A 19,751-nucleotide genomic window follows, 5' to 3' on the forward strand; every position below is an offset into this window, starting at 1 on the left:
ATAAGTAATATTTTGGATTCATAGTTAAGTTCTGCACAAAATGGATTTTCTCCTTTTGGGTAGAATTAGCCTTTAAGCTGCAGTTTGACAAAACTTCTATACATGGCCATTTTAACAGCATTGTAGGCATTGGGCAAAGCAATGCACTAGGGCAGGGGTGGGGAACCTTTTTTCTACCGAGGGCCATTTGGATATTTATAAAATCCTTCGGGGGCCATACAAAAATTCTCAACTTAAAAAATGACCCTGCCCCCCAGTAGGTCTGCCCCTTAGAGGTACTGTGTGTGCGCGCCGGAGGCGCGCACGCGCCAAAGAAATGGGTGTGGCCAGTTAAAATGGGACGTGATACACATATGCCCCCAATAGTGCGGTGCCAGATCCACAATTGCCCCCACAGTGCCAGGTATACAAATGCCCCCACAGTGCCAGGTATACAAATGCCCCTCACAGTGCCAGGTATACAAATGCCCCTCACAGTGCCAGGTATACAGATGCCCCCACAGTGCCAGGTATACAAATGCCCCTCACAGTGCCAGGTATACAAATGCCCCTCACAGTGCCAGGTATACAAATGCCCCTCACAGTGCCAGGTATACAAATGCCCCTCACAGTGCCAGGTATACAGATGTCCCCACAGTGCCAGGTATACAGATGCCCCCACAGTGCCAGGTATACAGATGTCCCCACAGTGCCAGGTATACAGATGTCCCCACAGTGCCAGGTATACAGATGTCCCCACAGTGCCAGTTATACAGATGCCCCCACAGTGCCAGGTATACAAATGCCCCCCACAGTGCCAGGTATACAGATGCCCCCACAGTGCCAGGTATACAGATGCCCCCACAGTGCCAGGTATACAGATGTCCCCACAGTGCCAGGTATACAGATGTCCCCACAGTGCCAGGTATACAGATGTCCCCACAGTGCCAGTTATACAGATGCCCCCACAGTGCCAGGTATACAAATGCCCCCCACAGTGCCAGGTATACAGATGCCCCCACAGTGCCAGGTATACAAATGCCCCTCACAGTGCCAGGTATACAAATGCCCCTCACAGTGCCAGGTATACAGATGCCCCCACAGTGCCAGGTATACAAATGCCCCTCACAGTGCCAGGTATACAAATGCCCCTCACAGTGCCAGGTATACAAATGCCCCTCACAGTGCCAGGTATACAAATGCCCCTCACAGTGCCAGGTATACAGATGTCCCCACAGTGCCAGGTATACAGATGCCCCCACAGTGCCAGGTATACAGATGTCCCCACAGTGCCAGGTATACAGATGTCCCCACAGTGCCAGGTATACAGATGTCCCCACAGTGCCAGTTATACAGATGCCCCCACAGTGCCAGGTATACAAATGCCCCCCACAGTGCCAGGTATACAGATGCCCCCACAGCGCCAGGTATACAAATGCCCCCACAGTGCCAGGTAAACAGATGCCCTCCCCCCTCCCCTCCGTGCTGCTTACCGTGGGACACGGAGGAGAGCGCGACTGTCGGGTGGGAGCGGCGGCGTGTAGTACTTCAAACCAGCCGCCGGTTCGAGAGCCAATCAGAGCTCGCGGACCGGCAGTCCGCGAGCTTTGATTGGCTCACGGACCGGCGGCTGGTTTGAAGTACTACACGCCGCCGCTACCACCCGACAGCCGCGCTCTCCTCCCTGTTCTGACAGCTGAGACACGCTGCCGCTGGACTGAGCGGCAGCGTGTCTTACTGACACAAGCTGGTGGGCCGGACCAAACGGCTTTGCGGGCCGTATACGGCCCGCGGGCCGGAGGTTCCCCACCCCTGCAATAGGGTCTCTACCCACCCATTTACAGGAATAAATGTAAAAAAATAATCATAACTTACTCCTCCTGACATACACTGTCTGGCTGCAGGCTGGAAGCCAGGTAGAGAATGCTACTGTCTGCTCTGACTGTGAATTACAGCATACTCTAACTGCCTACGAAGAAGGTCGGGAGGCACCAGCCTGGGGGCAGATGCCACCTACCCCAGACTGCTTCTGTTCAGAGTGGGGCCCTGGGCTGCTGCCTACTGTTCACATACGTTAAGATGGCCCTGCTTCTATACATGACATACATACGCGTTTGTGTCCTCAATCATCTTTGCTGCAGTAATGCCAAACAGCCCCTCTTGGCACGCCAGGTCACGACAGAATCTTCTAGCGTCGGGCATCTTTTAAACTTAGTTGCTGAAAATGTGCATACGTTAAAACACATGAGGAGACTGACATGTGATATATGATACTTGTATATTGTGTGTGAATCAGTTTATATGGAGTAGAACAGAACTAAAATAATAATAAAAAAAACTGGAAAAAAGCTGCGGCTGCTACATTGTATATTTGTATGTGTATTTTGTATATAGATGCAGAGACTCAGTTGCACACAGATATATAAGTCATGCATATCAAATTAATCAGTAGTCTCCTTGTGATGACATATCTGTTTTTCTACCATAAATAAGGATAAACATTAGCAAATATGGAATTTGGAGTAACTCGTTGGGCGCTGAAAGTTTTTTGGTGCTGCCTTGGACACACTGAGGGGTTTCCCTTACCCCCAAATGAAACAGATATGAGAATGTATGATAGAGTGACCTGGGCGCCCCCTTTCAGTGGCTGGGTGCAGAAGTAATTACTGATGATTCACTTTTTTAACCCGTATAATCAGTAAATATCTCAAAATGAATGTCATCCAATTATATAAAAAAATTACAATAAATTTAATACAATGAGATAAAACAAACATGCATAAAATATTTCTAAGGACAAATGTCCCAAACTCAGAATGAAATCGTACCCATAGGGTAGCAAAGGAGCCGCAGGTGGTATATACGGCAGGGTGGTCCAGACTTCACCCTGCTCTGGCTCCTAAGCTTACCAGTGGAAGTCTATCCGCAAACGTCCTGGATCCGGAAGTGTGGATGTCCAATAGCCAAACGTGTAGCTGTCCAATAGCCAACGCGTTTCGAGGTGTATAACCTCTTCCTCAGGGCTTGATGTGTTCACTGTGTGTCCAGAATGGCTTTTAAAGATGGTGGGTATGCACTTCCGGTTCGGAGGTCACCGGAACCGGAAGTGGAAATCAGTACTTCTAAACACTTAATTTTCAACTTAGTATTGCTCTGGTGAGTACTATATAACATAAAAAAGCAATCAAGTTACAACGCTATGTGGTTAAAATGATCTTTAAGGAGCTAGAGAGGCGCAGCCGAGTGACCGGAAGTGACAGGTCCCGGAACCGGAAGTGACGAACCGGAAGTGGGGCATAAAATTTATTATTATTATAATTTTTTTTTTTCTTCTAAAAATTTTTGGTTCGGCAGAGTTCAGCCTTTATAATACAGGCTATGATCTGTATTATAAAATAATAATTTTTTTTTTCTTCTAAAAATAAAATAAGGGGTTTACAAGATGCGCCACCGAGTGACCGGAAGTGACTAGTCCCGAGACCGGACGTGACCGACCGGAAATGGGGCATGTGATAGCGCAAAAGGCTATGTCCTGGCGCTGGTGAAAAAGCCGGAAGTGGGGCATACAGGATTGTATATGACAACAATACCAGATCATAGCCTGCATTATAAAGGCTGAACTCTGCCAAACCAAAATTTTTTAGAAGAAAAAATAATAATAATAATAATAATAATAATAATAATAATTTTTATGCCCCACTTCCGGTTCGTCACTTCCGATTCCGGGACCTGTCACTTCCGGTCACTCGGCGGCGCCTCTCTAGCTCCTTAAAGATCATTTTAACCACATAGCGTTGTAACTTGATTGCTTTTTTATGTTATATAGTACTCACCAGAGCAATACTAAGTTGAAAATTAAGTGTTTAGAAGTACTGATTTCCACTTCCGGTTCCGGTGACCTCCGAACCGGAAGTACATACCCACCATCTTTAAAAGCCATTCTGGGCACACAGTGAACACATCAAGCCCTGAGGAAGAGGTCATACACCTCGAAACGCGTTGGCTATTGGACATCTACACGTTTGGCTATTGGACATCCACACTTCCGGATCCAGGACGTTTGCGGATAGACTTCCACTGGTAAGCTTAGGAGCCAGAGCAGGGTGAAGTCTGGACCACCCTGCCGTATATACCACCTGCGGCTCCTTTGCTACCCTATGGGTACGATTTCATTCTGAGTTTGGGACATTTGTCCTTAGAAATATTTTATGCATGTTTGTTTTATCTCATTGTATTAAATTTATTGTCATTTTTTTATATAATTGGATGACATTCATTTTGAGATATTTACTGATTATACGGGTTAAAAAAGTGAATCATCAGTAATTACTTCTGCACCCAGCCACTGAAAAAGGGCGTCCAGGTCCCTCTATCATACATTCTCAAGGATAAACATTAAACCACAGTATTGAGAATATTTTAAAGTTACCTTTTTTTTTTGTTTTCAACTAAAAATATTAATCTTCTTACTTTGCAATATCCTATATCAATAGCATTTGTTATTGAGGTCTTAACTCCTCCCGTTAGGAGACTGTGCTGATTAATTTGATATATGACATTTGTATATCTGTGGGTGACTAAGGGGGGTATTAAAAAGTTGGAAAGACGTCAGTTTCCGATTGTTTTAGGTCCGAAGGGGTTCCGACCTATTCAATGCTGCTCCCTTTTTTCGACAAGTCGGGAAATCCGACTTGTTGGAAACCTGTCGGAAAGCACACGGATCCACGTGTATTGTCAGAAGCGCGGCCAAGCCCGACAGGTTTAGCCCCGTTTCTGACAATGTCAATCCGACTTTAAAAAAAAGTCCGATTGGCATTCTCGGGAACGAGCCAATCCTGTCAGGTTTGGCCGGGCATTGAATACTCACATGTCGGATCCTTTCTGTCGGAAAGGATCCGACATGAATTGAATACACTCCTAAGGGGTAAATTTACTAAAGCTCCTAAAAATGAAAAGTGGTGATGTTGCCCATAGCAACCAATCAGATTCTGGGCTGCAATACAGAAATGATAGACATAATCATTTAATTTTTAAAGCAGTAAACAGATGTGTAGTGTTGTATTTAATTATGTTTTATATAGGAATTGGAAACTTTTTTATTAGTAACACAGGACCTGATTCAGAGATGGACGCAGAAGAGGAGACACTCGCAGATTCACCATTATCGGGAATCTGCTGCTGGGCAAGGCCCGTAGTTGACAGGAAGTGGCGCTGAGAGGATGGGACAGTCTGCGTTCCTATAAATGGGGGTGTGACTGGGAGGGGAGAGCCAAGTGTCTTTCTGTCCTCGCTTTGGTCAGCTGCATAAGCTGAAGCTTACTCAGTTGGTCATCTGTGTGAATATAGCAATCGATGTTCGCGATGTTGGACCCCAGCGTGCAACATTGGTCATAGTGCTGGGATTGCAGCTACATGCAGGAGGCGTCTCTTCTACCGAGACGTCTCCTGCAGACGTTCCTCCTTGAAATTGGACGAAAATTTAAAGCTGCTTACAATCCATCCATCTCTGAATCAGGCCCACGGTCAAGATACCATTCTCTTTTGTATATGGCATTTTATCACATTAAGCTGTGTACGGATAGGGTAATGTAATTTTAACATTTACTACTAAAACCATCAAGCAGCATCCCTACACTATTATTAGGCTTTAGTAGGTATGCGGTCAGCATACCGATGGACATGATCCCGGCTGTCACAACACGGCCGCCTGGGTCCAACCAGGGGCACCATACCGCCGCCGGAATACCGGCCAGGTAGGAGATTCCCCCTCTGTGGGTGTCCATGACACCCATAGAGGGAGAATAGAAGCTGTGGCGAGAAGCTCGCCACCGAACCAGCAGCGTGGCAAGCCCGCAAGTGGCATCATTGCTCTTGCCTTCCCTGCCGGCATTCTAAAGATCGGGAGTATACATACTGTACGTGTGAGAAACAAATACTTTCTTTTTGAAGATGGATATATCTGGAGATAAATATGAAGCAACACAAATATTCACTTTCATGCACCACAATCTATACACAGGGTGTTTGAAGAGCAAAAATTATATATTACTTAGGTTTTATTTTATAGTTGAATGTCTCACTGTGTTTGCGGTATACTTTTTGCTCTGCTGTAGATTGTCTGTGGTATTTTGCTGGTTTTGGGGCGCTTTTCGGACAGAGAGCTTTGCTTCTGAGGTCTAATGTTGCCAGCACTCTGTATATCTGACTGTATTCCAATTATGGACAAGTCTTTTGCTTGCTTACAATGTGGCATTAATGTTTTTTTTCTGACATGTCTCATCTCTCCAGGTATCTCCACTGTACCAAGAGGTTTTGGGCTGCTCTTGCGAACACATGTTGTACTAGAGCTCTCATGTTGGAGATATTGTTTGTGATCATTTTTAGCTTTTTCAGAAATCCTTTTGGAAATATTATCTGAATGAGATATCTGTTTAGTGGGCATTGGACTGTGCCAAGATGTGCTTTTTCTTGGAGATTTTCCATTGCGACTCATGCCGAGAGCAGTTTGCGGTCTGGACTTGGCTGTTTTTGCATTTTCAGTTTGCACAGTCAGCATTTGAAGCCATTCTAATTGGAGAAGACGCTCAACATATTTATCTAAAAAACCTGATGCTGTTGATTGCAGTGTATTCTTCTTTTCCTTGTTTGCAAACATGGAGACCTTGCCAAGGTTCCAGGAGCTGTATGGTGGAGGGAGAAAATCTGGATAACCATAACTTTTGCAGTCATGTTCTACATAATGGCTGAAATATCCAGGCTTGATCTCTTCTGCTCGAAGATTGAGCTCTGGAGGCATAATGGGGGATGGTAGGATGGGTAGTCGTTCTGAATCAGAAAGGTCACTGGCACTGTCCTCATCTTCTTTTCTGAATCCAACTGACTCAAAGTCCAGGAATAGTTTATCCAAAGATTCTCTTTCATATACAGAGTTTTTCACATTCTCATGGGATGACCTGCTACTTAGGTTCCCAGCTAATACTTGCTGCTCACTTAAATAAACAGGTTGCAGCAAGTCAGTCTCTGCAGTTTTGGAAATGCTTTGTAATTTAGTTCTTGAAGTGCTGGTGTCATTTTGAAGTTGGCTACACTGACAACACTCTGCTAATGACTCCTTCTTCACTTTCTGCACAGTATATTTTGCTTGACGAACATTCACTCTGCAAAAACCATAAAGGCAGATTACAGTAATAAGTACATGTACAAATAATTTCAATTGCAAAGCACAACGGAATATGTTGGCTCTATATAATAAATAAAGTATCCATACTCCTGTATATTAAGAACTGCTCAGGTCCCAATAGACTATAGCATAGGTTCTCAAACTCGGTCCTCAGGACCCCACACAGTGCATGTTTTGCAGGTAACCCAGCAGGTGCACAGGTGAATTAATTACTCACGGACACATTTTAAAAGGTCCACAGGTGTTACTAATTATTTCACTTGTGATTCTGTGAGGAGACCTGCAAAACATGCACCGTCTGGGGTCCTGAGGACAGAGTTTGAGAACCTGTGGACTATAGCACAGGTTCTCAAACTCGGTCCTCAGAACCCCACACAGTGCATGTTTTGCAGGTCTCCTCACAGAATCGCAAGTGAAACAATTATCTCCACCTCCGCCTGACGTGCCACTGCTCCCATGCTGATCTTAAAGGGGGAGGTGTCATGATTCAGGCTATTTCAAGTAGAAATAGGCCTGTTAAAATCAATGTATGTGATATCAATATTCTGATCAATGTATCAATGTACCAGTATGTGATAACTGTCTTTGCATGTCAAATGGTATAAGCTTGATTGATCTGCTGGCATTTCATTGTAGCCACAGAACTCATAGACACACTGACTGCTCAGGTGTGAAATTCCTTGTGACCAGAGCTAGTTTAATTACTCCGGAACCAGAGCTAGGGCCAGAAAGATGTTAAGCCCTTCCTGATCTGTGTCCTCTCAGAACTAGCCATTTATTTACACAAGAACCAAGGCCAGAGCTTCAAAGGTTATTAGAAGCTAAGGCCATTCGCCCCTGAGTGAGTGGCTGGGAAGCCCAGTATGAGCTGACACTCAATACCTTCTCTGGCTTTGGAAGGGTTAAAAATAAACTCTCCAGAGGGAGGGGGGCCTGTGATTGCAGCCTGGGTTTTAAATATGAGGAACACAGGCTGGAAGGTGTTCATTCTGCATGAGGCTATAGAAGGATACAGATGTTCAAATAAGTCAATCAAGGATAGGCCTCAATCCGCCAGCCCAACTTCAGGTGAAGCTGTGTTTTTTCCTATTTTTTTATTTTATTTGAAATTGTATTTACGTCTGTGACTATTTACAACTATTATATTCTTGTAACGTTCTTTTTTCTGTAACACTAAGCTTTGAAGTTTATACTTGGATTAAAAATTCTTAATTTTAGTTCTGTTACCTGTGTTTTCCATACCCAAAGTCTCGACCGAGGTCAGGTTACCTACCTTTTTACGTATTAATAACTTTGTGTGCGGGTGAGAGCAGAAGCTCGCCCTGGGCGTGGTCCCTCAAAGTCGCTTAGCCTGGCAGACGCAGCGACTGGCACTTCTGCTGGTGGCAGTTTACCACGTGGATTTACCACACGCTGAGGTAATCAGTAAAGGTGTCACGGGGCAGCGTTCTCAGATTGGCGTATCTGGAGAATCTTGACAGGGGGCCCCTGGGCTAAAAACTTCCAGCAGTAGGTGCTCACATAACAGGCTGGAGAACACAGAACAATGGACTGGGAAGTAACTCAGTATTAGAAACACACAAGAGCACAGATCTGGGTCAGAATCTCAGCCAGGGCAGGTAAGGCTCTGTGAAAGTGACTAGCAAGCACAAAGTAGATGGTATGCAGGCACTGAGCAGATGGAATGCAGACACAGAGTAATAGGATATTAATTACCTACTGGTAAATCCTTTTCTCGTAGTCCGTAGAGGAGTACTATGGGGTATAGACGAGTCCACTAGGAGCCATGGGCACTTTAAGAAATCAATAGTGTAGGCTGGCTCCTCCCTCTATGCCCCTCCTACCAGACTCAGTCTAGAAACTGTGCCCGAGGAGACAGACATACTTCGAGAGAAGGATTAAACTGAACAGTGGTGACATTCGAACCAGCACACACAAATAAGAGGAAAGCCATGCTAACCAACTTGAACAGGAACAGCAACGGCTGAACCAACAAAAATACTTAACCAAGTAACAGTGCTGAAAAAAACGAAGCACCAGATTTACCGGTAGGTAATTGAAATCCTATTTTCTCTTACGTCCTAGAGGATACTGGGTTCCACATTAGTACCATGGGGATGTACCAAAGCTCCCAAACCGGGTGGGAGAGTGCTGAGGTTCCTGCAACACTGATTGACCAAACTGAAGGTCCTCAGAGGCCAAAGTATTGAAGTTGTAGAACTTGGCAAACGTGTTCGATCCTGACCAAATAGCTGCTCGGCAGAGCTGTGAAGCCAAGACACCCCGGGCAGCCGCCCAGGAAGAACCCACAGACCTAGTAGAGTGGGCCTATACTTTCGGAACTGGCAATCCTGCCGATGAATAAGCCTGCTGGATAGTAAGTCTGGTCCAGTGAGCAATAGACTGCTTTGAAGCAGGACACCCAATTTTCTTGGGATCATAGAGAACAGTCAGATTTTCTGTGATGAGCTGTCCTCTTCACATAGATCCTCAACGCCCTCACCACATCCAGGGATTTAGAGGTAGCAGAGGTGTCGGCAAACACCAGAACCACAATAGGTTGGTTGATATGAAATGCCGACACCACCTTATGAAGAAATTGCTGACGAGTTCTGAGTCCAGCTCTATATTCATGAAAAATCAAACAGTTCGGACACATGCCTTGCAGAAGCCAAGGCCAACAGTGTCTTCCACGTAAGAAACTTAAGGTCCACTTCTTATAAAGGTTCAAACCAGTCCGATTGCAGAAACCGCAATACCAAGTTAAGATACCAGGTTGCCGTGGGAGGCACAAAGGGTGGTTGGATGTGCAGAACACCTTTCAAGAACGTCTGAACCTCAGGAAGAGAAGCTAACTGTTTCTGGAAATTTCAAGTTGCCCAAAAATAGGCCCACATCCACACCCTACTGTAGAAAAAGGAGAAATCGTCCCAGTTGAAATTCCACTGCACGAAATTTCCTGTTTTCATACCACGAGACATATTTTTTCCAAATACAGTGGTAATGTTTAGACGTTACCTCTTTCCTAGCCTGGATCAGGGTAGGAATAACCTTATACCCTTCCGTACTAAAATCTGACGTGCAACTTCCATGCAGTCAAACGTAGCCACGGTAAGTCTTGATAGACGAACAGCCCCTGCTGCAGAAGATCCTCTCGCAGAGGTAGAGGCCACAGGTACTCCAGGAGCAACCCTAGGAGATCCGTGTACCAGGCCCTTCTCGGCCAATCTGGAGCAATGAGAATCGCTTGAACCTTTTCCCTTTTTATTCTTTTGAGAATTCTTGGGATCAGTGGAAGAGGTGGGAACACGTAAACCATCTGGTAAAGCCATGGAGTCACCAGTGCGTCCACCGCCACAGCTTGTGGGCCCCTCGACCTGGAACAATAGCACTTTCGCTTCTTGTTGAGACGAGAGGCCATCAGGTCTATGTGTGGAATTCCCCACCGACGTGTTAAGGACTCGAACACCTGTGGGTGAAGGCCACACTCTCCTGGGTCGAGGTCGTGTCTGCAGAGGAAGTCCGCTTTCCAGTTGTCTACTCCCGGAATAAAGATTGCCGACAGCGCCACCGCGTGTCATTCTGCCCAGAGGAGAATTTTTGTTACCTCTGACATCGCAGCTCTGCTCTTTGTTCCTCCTGTCGGTTTATGTACGTTACAGCCATCACGTTGTCCGACTGAACCTGAATGGCTTGATCTCGAAAAAGATGTGACGCCTGAAGAAGGGCGTTGTATATGGCCCTTAGTTCCAGAATGTTGATCGGAAGAACGGCCTCCTGACTTGACCATTTTCCTTGGAACTGCTTCCCTTGGGTAACTGCTCCCCAACCGCTGAGGCTTGCTTCTGAAGTTAGCAGAATCCAATTTTGAATCCCGAACTGGCGACCCTCGGTCAGGTGAGACGTCTGAAGCCACCACAGAAGGGAGATCCTGGCTTTTGGTGACAGACGTATCCTCTGGTGCATGTGAAGATGCGATACGGACCATTTGTCCAACAGATCCAGCTGGAACCGTCTTGCGTGAAACCTTCCGTACTGTAGTGCCTCGTAAGAGGCTACCATCTTTCCTAGGAGGCAGATGCAAAAATGCACTGATATCCAGGATGGTTTCAGAACGTCCCGCACCATGGACTGGATCACCAATGCCTTTTCCATCGGAAGAAACACCTTCTGTGCCTCTGTATCCAGTATCATTCCCAAGAACAGAAGTCTCTTTGTTGGGTCCAGGTGAAATTTCGGCAGATTCAGAATCCACCCATGATCCTGGAGTAGGCGAGTCGACAGGGCAATGCTGTAAAACAAATTCTCTCTGGACGGTGCCTTGATCAGCAGGTCGTCCAGGTATGGTATAATGTTCACCCCCTGCATGCGGAGGAGAAACATCATCTCTGCCATTACCTTGGTAAACACCCTCTGTGCCGTAGAGAGGCCAAATGGCAGGGCCTGGAACTGGTAGTGACAGTCCATGCGATGACAACCTTAGATAAGCCTGATGAGGCGGCCAAATCGCAACATGAAGGTACGCATCCTTGATGTCCAGAGACAGCAGGCATTCCCCTTCCTCCAGACTCGAGACCACCGCTCTCAGAGACATCTTGAATTTGAACACCCTTAAATACGGGTTCAGTGACTTGAGGTTCAATATGGGCCTTACCGAACCGTCTGGTTTCGGTACCACAAATAGGATGGAATAAAATCCTTTGTATTGTAGGTGAATTGGAACTGGAACAATGACCTGGGCCTGTACCAGTTTCTGAATTGCTGCCTGTAAGTTCAAACTTGCTTCTGGAGAAGCTGGTAAGCCTGATTTGAAGTATCTGAGAGGCGGGAGGTCCTGAAACTCCAGTCTGTAACCCTGTGTGATAAGATCTTTTACCCATGGATCTTGGCATGATGTTGCCCAAATGTGACTGAAATAACGCAACCTGGCTCCCACCTGCTCGTCTTCCAGGCAGTGTGTGCCACCGTCATGCTAAGGGCTTTGAGGAAGCAGACCCGGAGGCCTGTTCCTGAGAACCTGCAGCAGCGGGTTTTCTGGGTTTACCTCTATTCCCTTTGAAGGTAGTAAAACCCTTGGATTTGCCTTTAAATTTTGCTGTCCGAAAGGACTGCAGAGTTGGAGCAGAGTAGCTTTTCCTAGCTGGTGTTGCTGCGGAAGGAAGGTATGTAGACTTACCCGTCGTAGCCTTGGATATCCACGTATCCAGTTCATCTCCAAACAGAGCCTCACCCGTGAACGGTAGGCTTTCCACGCCTTTCCTGGAATCCGCATCCAAAGTCCACTGGCGTAGCCACAGGCCCCTGCGTGCTGACACTGCCATGGCAGAGGTGCGTGTGTTGAGTAGACCAATTTCTTTGATGGCCTCCACCATAAAGTTAGCAGTATCCTGAATATGCTGCAGGAGTAAAACAATATTGTCCCTGGTTAAGGAATCTAAACTGTCAATTAGATTACCTGACATTTAGCAATGGCCCTAGTGATCCATGCACAAGCAATAGTGGGTCTCTGGGTCACCCCAGCTGATGTGTATAAAGACTTGAGAGTGGTCTCAATCTTGCGGTCAGCAGCGTCTTTTAAGGACACAGCCCCGGGAACCGGTACGACTATCTTATGTGACAACCTGGACACAGATGTGTCCACAATCGGTGGGTTTTCCCATTTCTTCCTATCCTCTGCAGGAAAGGAAGAAATTAATCTCTTAGGGATCTGAAACTTTTTATCAGGGTTTACCCACATTTCTTCAAAAAGGGCATTTAATTCCTTTGAAGCGGGGAAGGTAGCTGAGGATTTATTTTTTAGTATTAAAATAAAATTCCTCTTCAACCTCATCTGTCTTGTCAGGAATATGTAGGACAGTTCTGATGGGTGTGGATCATTAGATCGACAGTGTCTAGGTCGACCACTATAGGTCGACAGGTCAAAAGTTTTTTTTTAGTGTCGTTTTCTCCGTACAGTGACCGGGAAGCCCAATCAGTGCACCGTGTCCCCTCGCATGGCTCGCTTCACTCGTTCCAATCGTAGTCCACGTGGATCGTTAAGTATGAAAAAGTAAAAAAAAAGTAAAAAAATTAGAAAAACTCATGTCGACCTTTTGACCTGTCGACCTAGAAACCCTGTCGACCTAGTGACTGTCGACCTAGACACCGTCGATCTTCAGACCGGATCCCGTTCTGATAGCCTCAATAAGAGCCTGTATTCCCTGTGACAGGACGGCGTCCCCCCCACTCGTATCCACTTCACCCTCCTCAGGATCTGATGTATCAGGATCCGTATCACCCTGCATGATTTGAGCCAGAGTACGTTTTTGTGGGCAAATGGCGAGAGCTTGGGGTGCAGGCATGGGAGCTGAATCTCTATGTATCATAGACTGCCGCAAGAATTGTGTTTCCTTTTCATTATTAGAGAGCTTAGTTGAAATATTTGAAATCATCCCTTTAATGGAAGCCAACCACGGGGGTTCATCCCCACTGGACTGGGAGTAAACACTATCCTGAGTACAAGGTAGTGAGTCCCCAGGGGATGAGAGACATTCAGCTGTACAAGGAACACAGTCCCTGGACATGATTGTAAAGGGACACCTACACACACACACACACACACACACACACACACACACACACACACACACACACACACTAGGTGAAAACACGGTATATGTAGGCAGGGTCTTAGAGAGACACAGAATTCAGAGCCAGCCACACAGCGCCCCTTTAGCAGTAGTCAAAACTAAGCTGGGTCACAATAACTAAGCACCGGAGTAGTGCTTATAATATTAAGACTGCTCCGCCCCCTCCCCAAGATCCCCTGGTACCGCTGAGGAGACTTGGGGTCCTGTTAGAGGAGCTGCGCGTCCCTGTGTAATGCTGCTTGTCTGAGTTGCAGAGGAAAATGGCGCCGGAGAGCCGCTGGATTCGCTCAGTGGGAAGCCCAGCCCCTTGTAACGGCGTGCAGCTTCCCGCCTTATTTTATACTGGCCCTGAGGTAATTTTTATCTAAGTGTAGAAACGCTTGTTAGCAGTGTTCGGCCAGTGTGGGTATCTTGGGTGGCCCTACGCGCCCCTCACAGGGCGACCCACCTCAGTGTGTGTCCTTCTGAGCCTCCCTAGAGCACAGCCTGCACTCAGAGCTGCGCTCCTACCCTGTTGCCGCCATTCCCGCCAGCGACCCGATAACCGGGATGCCGGCACTGTACTCACCACTCTTCAATCTTCAGGCTCTGTTAGGGGGTGGCGGCTTGCTGCGGGAGGGTACGCTGCACCATGGTGTGGCTTGCGAATAGCTCCCTCAGGAGCTCAGTGTCCTGTCAGCAGAGAAACGGGACCAATAACTCTCAGGATGTTGGGCCGTTCTTCCCCCTAAGTCCCACGAAGCAGTCAGGCTGTTGCCTAAACAGCCCTGACTGAAAATAACAAACATTGAAAATAAAAGGAGCTCTCCAAAGCGTGACCGGCTCCTCTAGGCACATTTTCTAAACTGACTCTGGTAGGAGGGGCATAGAGGGAGGAGCCAGCTTACACTACTGATTTCTTAAAGTGCCCATGGCTCCTAGTGGACCAGTCTATACTCCATGGTACTAATGTGGACACCAGTATCCTCTAGGATGTAAGAGAAAATGGTATATCTTGCAGGCTGAGCACAAGTACACTGGGAAGGCAGACAAATGGTTAATACACTAAGCTGGAGGTGGGTGAAAACAGGACAGGAACAGGGCATGGACAGGCAGGAAATCTGGCAGAGTATCCACAGAACCAGCAAGGCTTGCGGACAAGGACCAGTGGCTAATACACAAGGCACAAGCTATAACTAGCACAGATAGCTGGGCTGACTGATTTATAAGAGTAACACTGTCCAATGGGGAAAACCAGTCTGGGAGTGTTTGGCTTCATTGCAAACTCTGTGCAGCTGCAGTGCTGCAAGTGCACAAGCTTCACTGACAAGGAGCAGCAACTTTGCTAGGCCACCAGGGACGATTTAGCTGAGCAGCGCACTGGTTGCCTAGTCCTAGTAACAGATGGGGACCGGCGGTCCTTGCGGCCGGAAGACGCCACGGCCCGGTTGCCAGGAAACAACCGGGACTCGCAAGGAGAGCAAGCTGCTCGGCGGCTTGTGACAAGGCTGTGTTGTATGCCAGGGCATCAGAAATAAACTTGTCTAATGTCCAGAAGTGTCCTCATACACATAGCCTCAATATGCCATGCGGTGTGAGATGCCTGGCTTGTCACAAACACAGGCGACAAACCACTTCAGGAGACTGCACTGATTGACTTGACATCCAGCACTTTTATGTCTGTGTGCGATTGAATCTGTATGTAGTGTTCCTTCTAGGCTGTTTCAGCAGGGTGCTGCACCCTGCCCATTTTTGAAATGTGAAAAAGCACCCTGCCCTTTTTCAGTGCACCCTGCAGGACCATAAATCGCCCCCTTGTATACAGAATGTAACAGTCAGAGTGCATGTTACAATGTTGTCATCTACTCCTTGCCCACCTCTGATATTGGAACACAATTTCTATCCTTAGCCAACTGGATGGCAGAGGAGGCACTGTAAATAACACAGCACTCTGATAAAGAGGGAAAGAACAGGGAAAGCAGTGAGCATGTACTGCTTACAGTATTTCCCTAGTAGAACAGACTTATTTTTTGCCTATATATTTTAACCCATTGTTTAACTTTTCTGTTTTATAACACATACGGATTATAACTACTTCAGCACTGGAAAAGACATTTATAATTATCTACTTATGTATATGCTACAGCCAATCTTTCAAGAAGACTGGACATATACAGTATGTTGCTCAGTACAGATGTTAGGTGTATTATATGTATGCATGGGTATATGATTTACTAAGGGCAAAAAGTATGTACAAAAACTATAAACATATGCGCTATGCTTTGTGCGCAAAGCGTCACATCAAAAATGTGCCCTTCAAAAGAAAAATGTGCCCTCTTCAATGCTCAGCACCCTGCCCTAAAAAAATCCTAGAGTGAACACTAGTATGTGAAGCACAATGGAACATGGCATGAAAAACAGTAGCAGCTGCTGCATCCTAGCAAATTCAGCAAACTGTTGAACTCAACTGGTGCCTTTTCCAGCCTTATAAATATGGGAATGTGATACTATTCTGCCTGTGCTACCACTATCTATTTATGACATTTTCGGTGGCACCATCTATACAGAATGCAATAATATAGTATTATTACTTCACAAGACTTTGACCAGTCTGTCGTCAGTAAATGTGGATCATTCAGGTCTTATTTCAGATTCACATTGTAAGTAAACGTTGTCTAATAAAAAAGTAAACACATGCATTGGTTCCAATTGCAAGTTACTTTGTTAATGTGCTCTGCACTGGTCACACAATAGCATAAAACAATTCATTTCAGGTCATTATCTTCATGGACCAATACACCAAAGCTGTATTAATGGCTTAGAAAACAACTCTCCAATTACAGGTACATAAACTAGCGAAACAAATTGCTTTGTGGCCTGTCTTTCATAAATATATTATGACAGCAGTAATGTATGCCTCAATAATGTTCGGTCAGTCAGTGGAGTAACATGACATTAGACACCAGGGGGTAAATTTACTAACATTCGTAATTTTCGGAAAAAGGTCAAAGTTCAATCACGAATGACATCGACAGTGTAAAACTGCAACTTTTTGAATTTATTACGCCTAATTTACTAAGCTGTCGTATTCGGATTTTTCATTTGTTCCGATGTCGATGTCATTCGTGTTTTTTTCCCGTTTTTTACGGCAGTGATTAGCAAAACACTGCCGACTTTATCACAATGAATCTCGGCCGGATCTGTGTGATCCGTGCTGGGGTTCATTTTTTTTTTTTTAAATAAACACTGTAAAACTTTAAAAAAATTGCGTGGGGTCCCCCCTCCTAAGCATAACCAGCCTCGGGCTCTTTGAGCCGATCCTGGTTGCAGAAATATGGGAAAAAAAATGACATGGGTTCCCCCATATTTAAGCAACCAGCATCGGGCTCTGCGCCTGGTCCTGGTTCCAAAAATACGGGGGACAAAAAGAGTAGGGGTCCCCCGTATTTTTAAAACCAGCACCGGGCTCCACTAGCTGGACAGATAATGCCACAGCCGGGGGTCACTTTTATATAGTGCCCTGCGGCCGTGGCATCAAAAATCCAACTAGTCACCCCTGGCCGGGGTACCCTGGGGGAGTGGGGACCCCTTCAATCAAGGGGTCCCCCCCCCCAGCCACCCAAGGGCCAGGGGTGAAGCCCGAGGCTGTCCCCCCCATCCAATTGGCTGCGGATGGGGGGCTGATAGCCTTTTGTGAAAATGAAAAGATATTGTTTTTAGTAGCAGTACTACAAGGCCCAGCAAGCCTCCCCCGCATGCTGGTACTTGGAGAACCACAAGTACCAGCATGCGGTGGAAAAACGGGCCCGCTGGTACCTGTAGTACTACTACTAAAAAAATACCCAAAAAAAGACAATACACACACACCTTGAAAGTAAAGTTTTATTACATACATCCACACAAACATACATACATACTTACCTTATGTTCACACGAGGATCGGTCCTCTTCTCCAGTAGAATCCAAGGGGTACCTGTTTAATAAATTCTACTCACCAGATCCAGGGTCCCAGGGTCCTCGGGGCATCCATTTGTAATCCACGTACTTGAATAAAATAAAAAAACGGAAAGCCGAGCCACGCACTGAAAGGGGACCCATGTTTGCACATGGGCCCCCTTTCCCCGAATGCCAGAAACTCACTCTGACTGATGTCTAAGTGGGTTTCTTCAGCCAATCAGGGAGCGCCACGTTGTAGCACTCTCCTGATCGGCTGTGTGCTCCTGTACTGAGTGACAGGCGGCACACGGCAGTGTTACAATGTAGCGCCTATGCGCTCCATTGTAACCAATGGTGGGAACTTTCTGCTCAGCGGTGACGTCACTTTAGGTCAACCGCAGGGCAGAAAGTTCCCACCATTGGTTACAATGGAGCGCATAGGCGCTACATTGTAACACTGCCGTGTGCTGCCTGTCAGTCAGTACAGGAGCACACAGCCGATCAGGAGAGTGCTACAACGTGGCGCTCCCTGACTGGCTGAAGAAACCCACTTAGACATCAGTCAGAGTGGGTTTCTGGCATTCGGGGAAAGGAGTCCCATGTGAAAACATGGGGCCCCTTTCAGTTCGTGGCTCGGGTATCCGTTTTGTTATTTTATTCAAGTACCTGGATTACAAATGGTTGCCCCGAGGACCCTGGATCGGGTGAGTAGAATTTATTCAACAGGTACCCCTTGGATTCTACTGGAGAAGAGGACCGACCTGCGTGGGGCCATAGGTAAGTATGTATGTATGTTTGTGTGGATGTATGTAATAAATCTTTACTTTCAAGGTGTGTGTGTCTTGTCTTTTTTTGGGTATTTTTTTTAGTAGTAGTACTACAGGTACCAGCGGGCCCGTTTTTCCGCCGCATGCTGGTACTTGTGGTTCTCCAAGTACCAGCATGCGGGGGAGGCTTGCTGGGACTTGTAGTACTGCTACTAAAAACAATATCTTTTCATTTTCACAAAAGGCTATCAGCCCCCCATCCGCAGCCAATTGGATGGGGGGGGGGGGGCAGCCTCGGGCTTCACCCCTGGCCCTTGGGTGGCTGGGGGGGGGGGACCCCTTGATTGAAGGGGTCCCCACTCCCCCAGGGTACCCCGGCCAGAGGTGACTAGTTGGATATTTGATGCCACGGCCGCAGGGCACTATATAAAAGTGACCCCCGGCTGTGGCATTATCTGTCCAGCTAGTGGAGCCCGGTGCTGGTTTTAAAAATACGGGGGACCCCTACTCTTTTTGTCCCCCGTATTTTTGGAACCAGGACCAGGCGCAGAGCCCGATGCTGGTTGCTTAAATATGGGGGAACCCCTGTCAATTTTTTTCCCATATTTCTGCAACCAGGATCGGCTCAAAGAGCCCGAGGCTGGTTATGCTTAGGAGGGGGGACCCCACGCAATTTTTTTTGAGAAAATAATCACTTTCCCACCCCTTCCCACTGATATACATGCACGGATCTCATGGATCCGTGCATGCCTATCCAATCACGGATAAAAAAAGCAGGTCTGTTTTTTTTAAGCACTTTTTTACGAGTTGTAATTTTTCACGGCAGTGTTTTGTTTTTTTTGGCTTTGCACTTCTTAGTAAATGACCGAGATTCATACTTAAACAGCCGCGTTTTGACCGATGGTGTATTCATTCGTGATTTTTTCCTAGGACTTCCAAATATTACGAATGCCCTCATCACTGCCGTGATTTGAGTTTAGTAAATTACCGAGATGACACTTTGATGAAAAAACGGCATCTCGGTCAAAATCGGGACCTTAGTAAATTTACCCCTAGGAGAGATTAGGAATAGAATATACCTTTTTAGCTGTCTAGGATTATCCGTGTACAGTTTCTCATTAACAGAATGTTTGTAATGAGGTTGGCTTGCATCAAGCAATACCTAAAAAAATAAAAGAAATAAATAAATATCATCTTGATCATTTATTTGTTCATATAGGGCAGACGTTTTAAACTCCAGTCCCCAACAGGTCATGTTTTCAAGATTTTTGTATGTGGAAA

The 19,751-nt window shown here is 46.3% G+C and overlaps 1 protein-coding gene across 13 annotated transcripts in view; it reads right to left on the reverse strand.

The window, feature by feature from the left end:
* Positions 1–6,017: 6,017 nt before the first annotated feature.
* The window catches only part of LOC135055371 (protein FAM217B-like), a 180,755-nt gene continuing 167,021 nt past the window's right edge, over positions 6,018–19,751 (reverse strand). For all 13 annotated transcript variants that reach the window (XM_063959350.1, XM_063959355.1, XM_063959349.1 and 10 more), the window contains 2 exons: positions 19,550–19,632; positions 6,018–7,136 (listed from right to left, as the gene is read on the reverse strand). In XM_063959350.1, coding sequence (XP_063815420.1) covers positions 6,056–7,136; positions 19,550–19,632 — 1,164 coding nt within the window. In that variant the 3' untranslated portion in view covers positions 6,018–6,055. The remainder of the gene's footprint in view (positions 7,137–19,549; positions 19,633–19,751) is intronic.

This window comes from Pseudophryne corroboree, chromosome 3, assembly GCF_028390025.1.
Source record: "Pseudophryne corroboree isolate aPseCor3 chromosome 3, aPseCor3.hap2, whole genome shotgun sequence".
NCBI classification, from domain to species: domain Eukaryota; kingdom Metazoa; phylum Chordata; class Amphibia; order Anura; family Myobatrachidae; genus Pseudophryne; species Pseudophryne corroboree.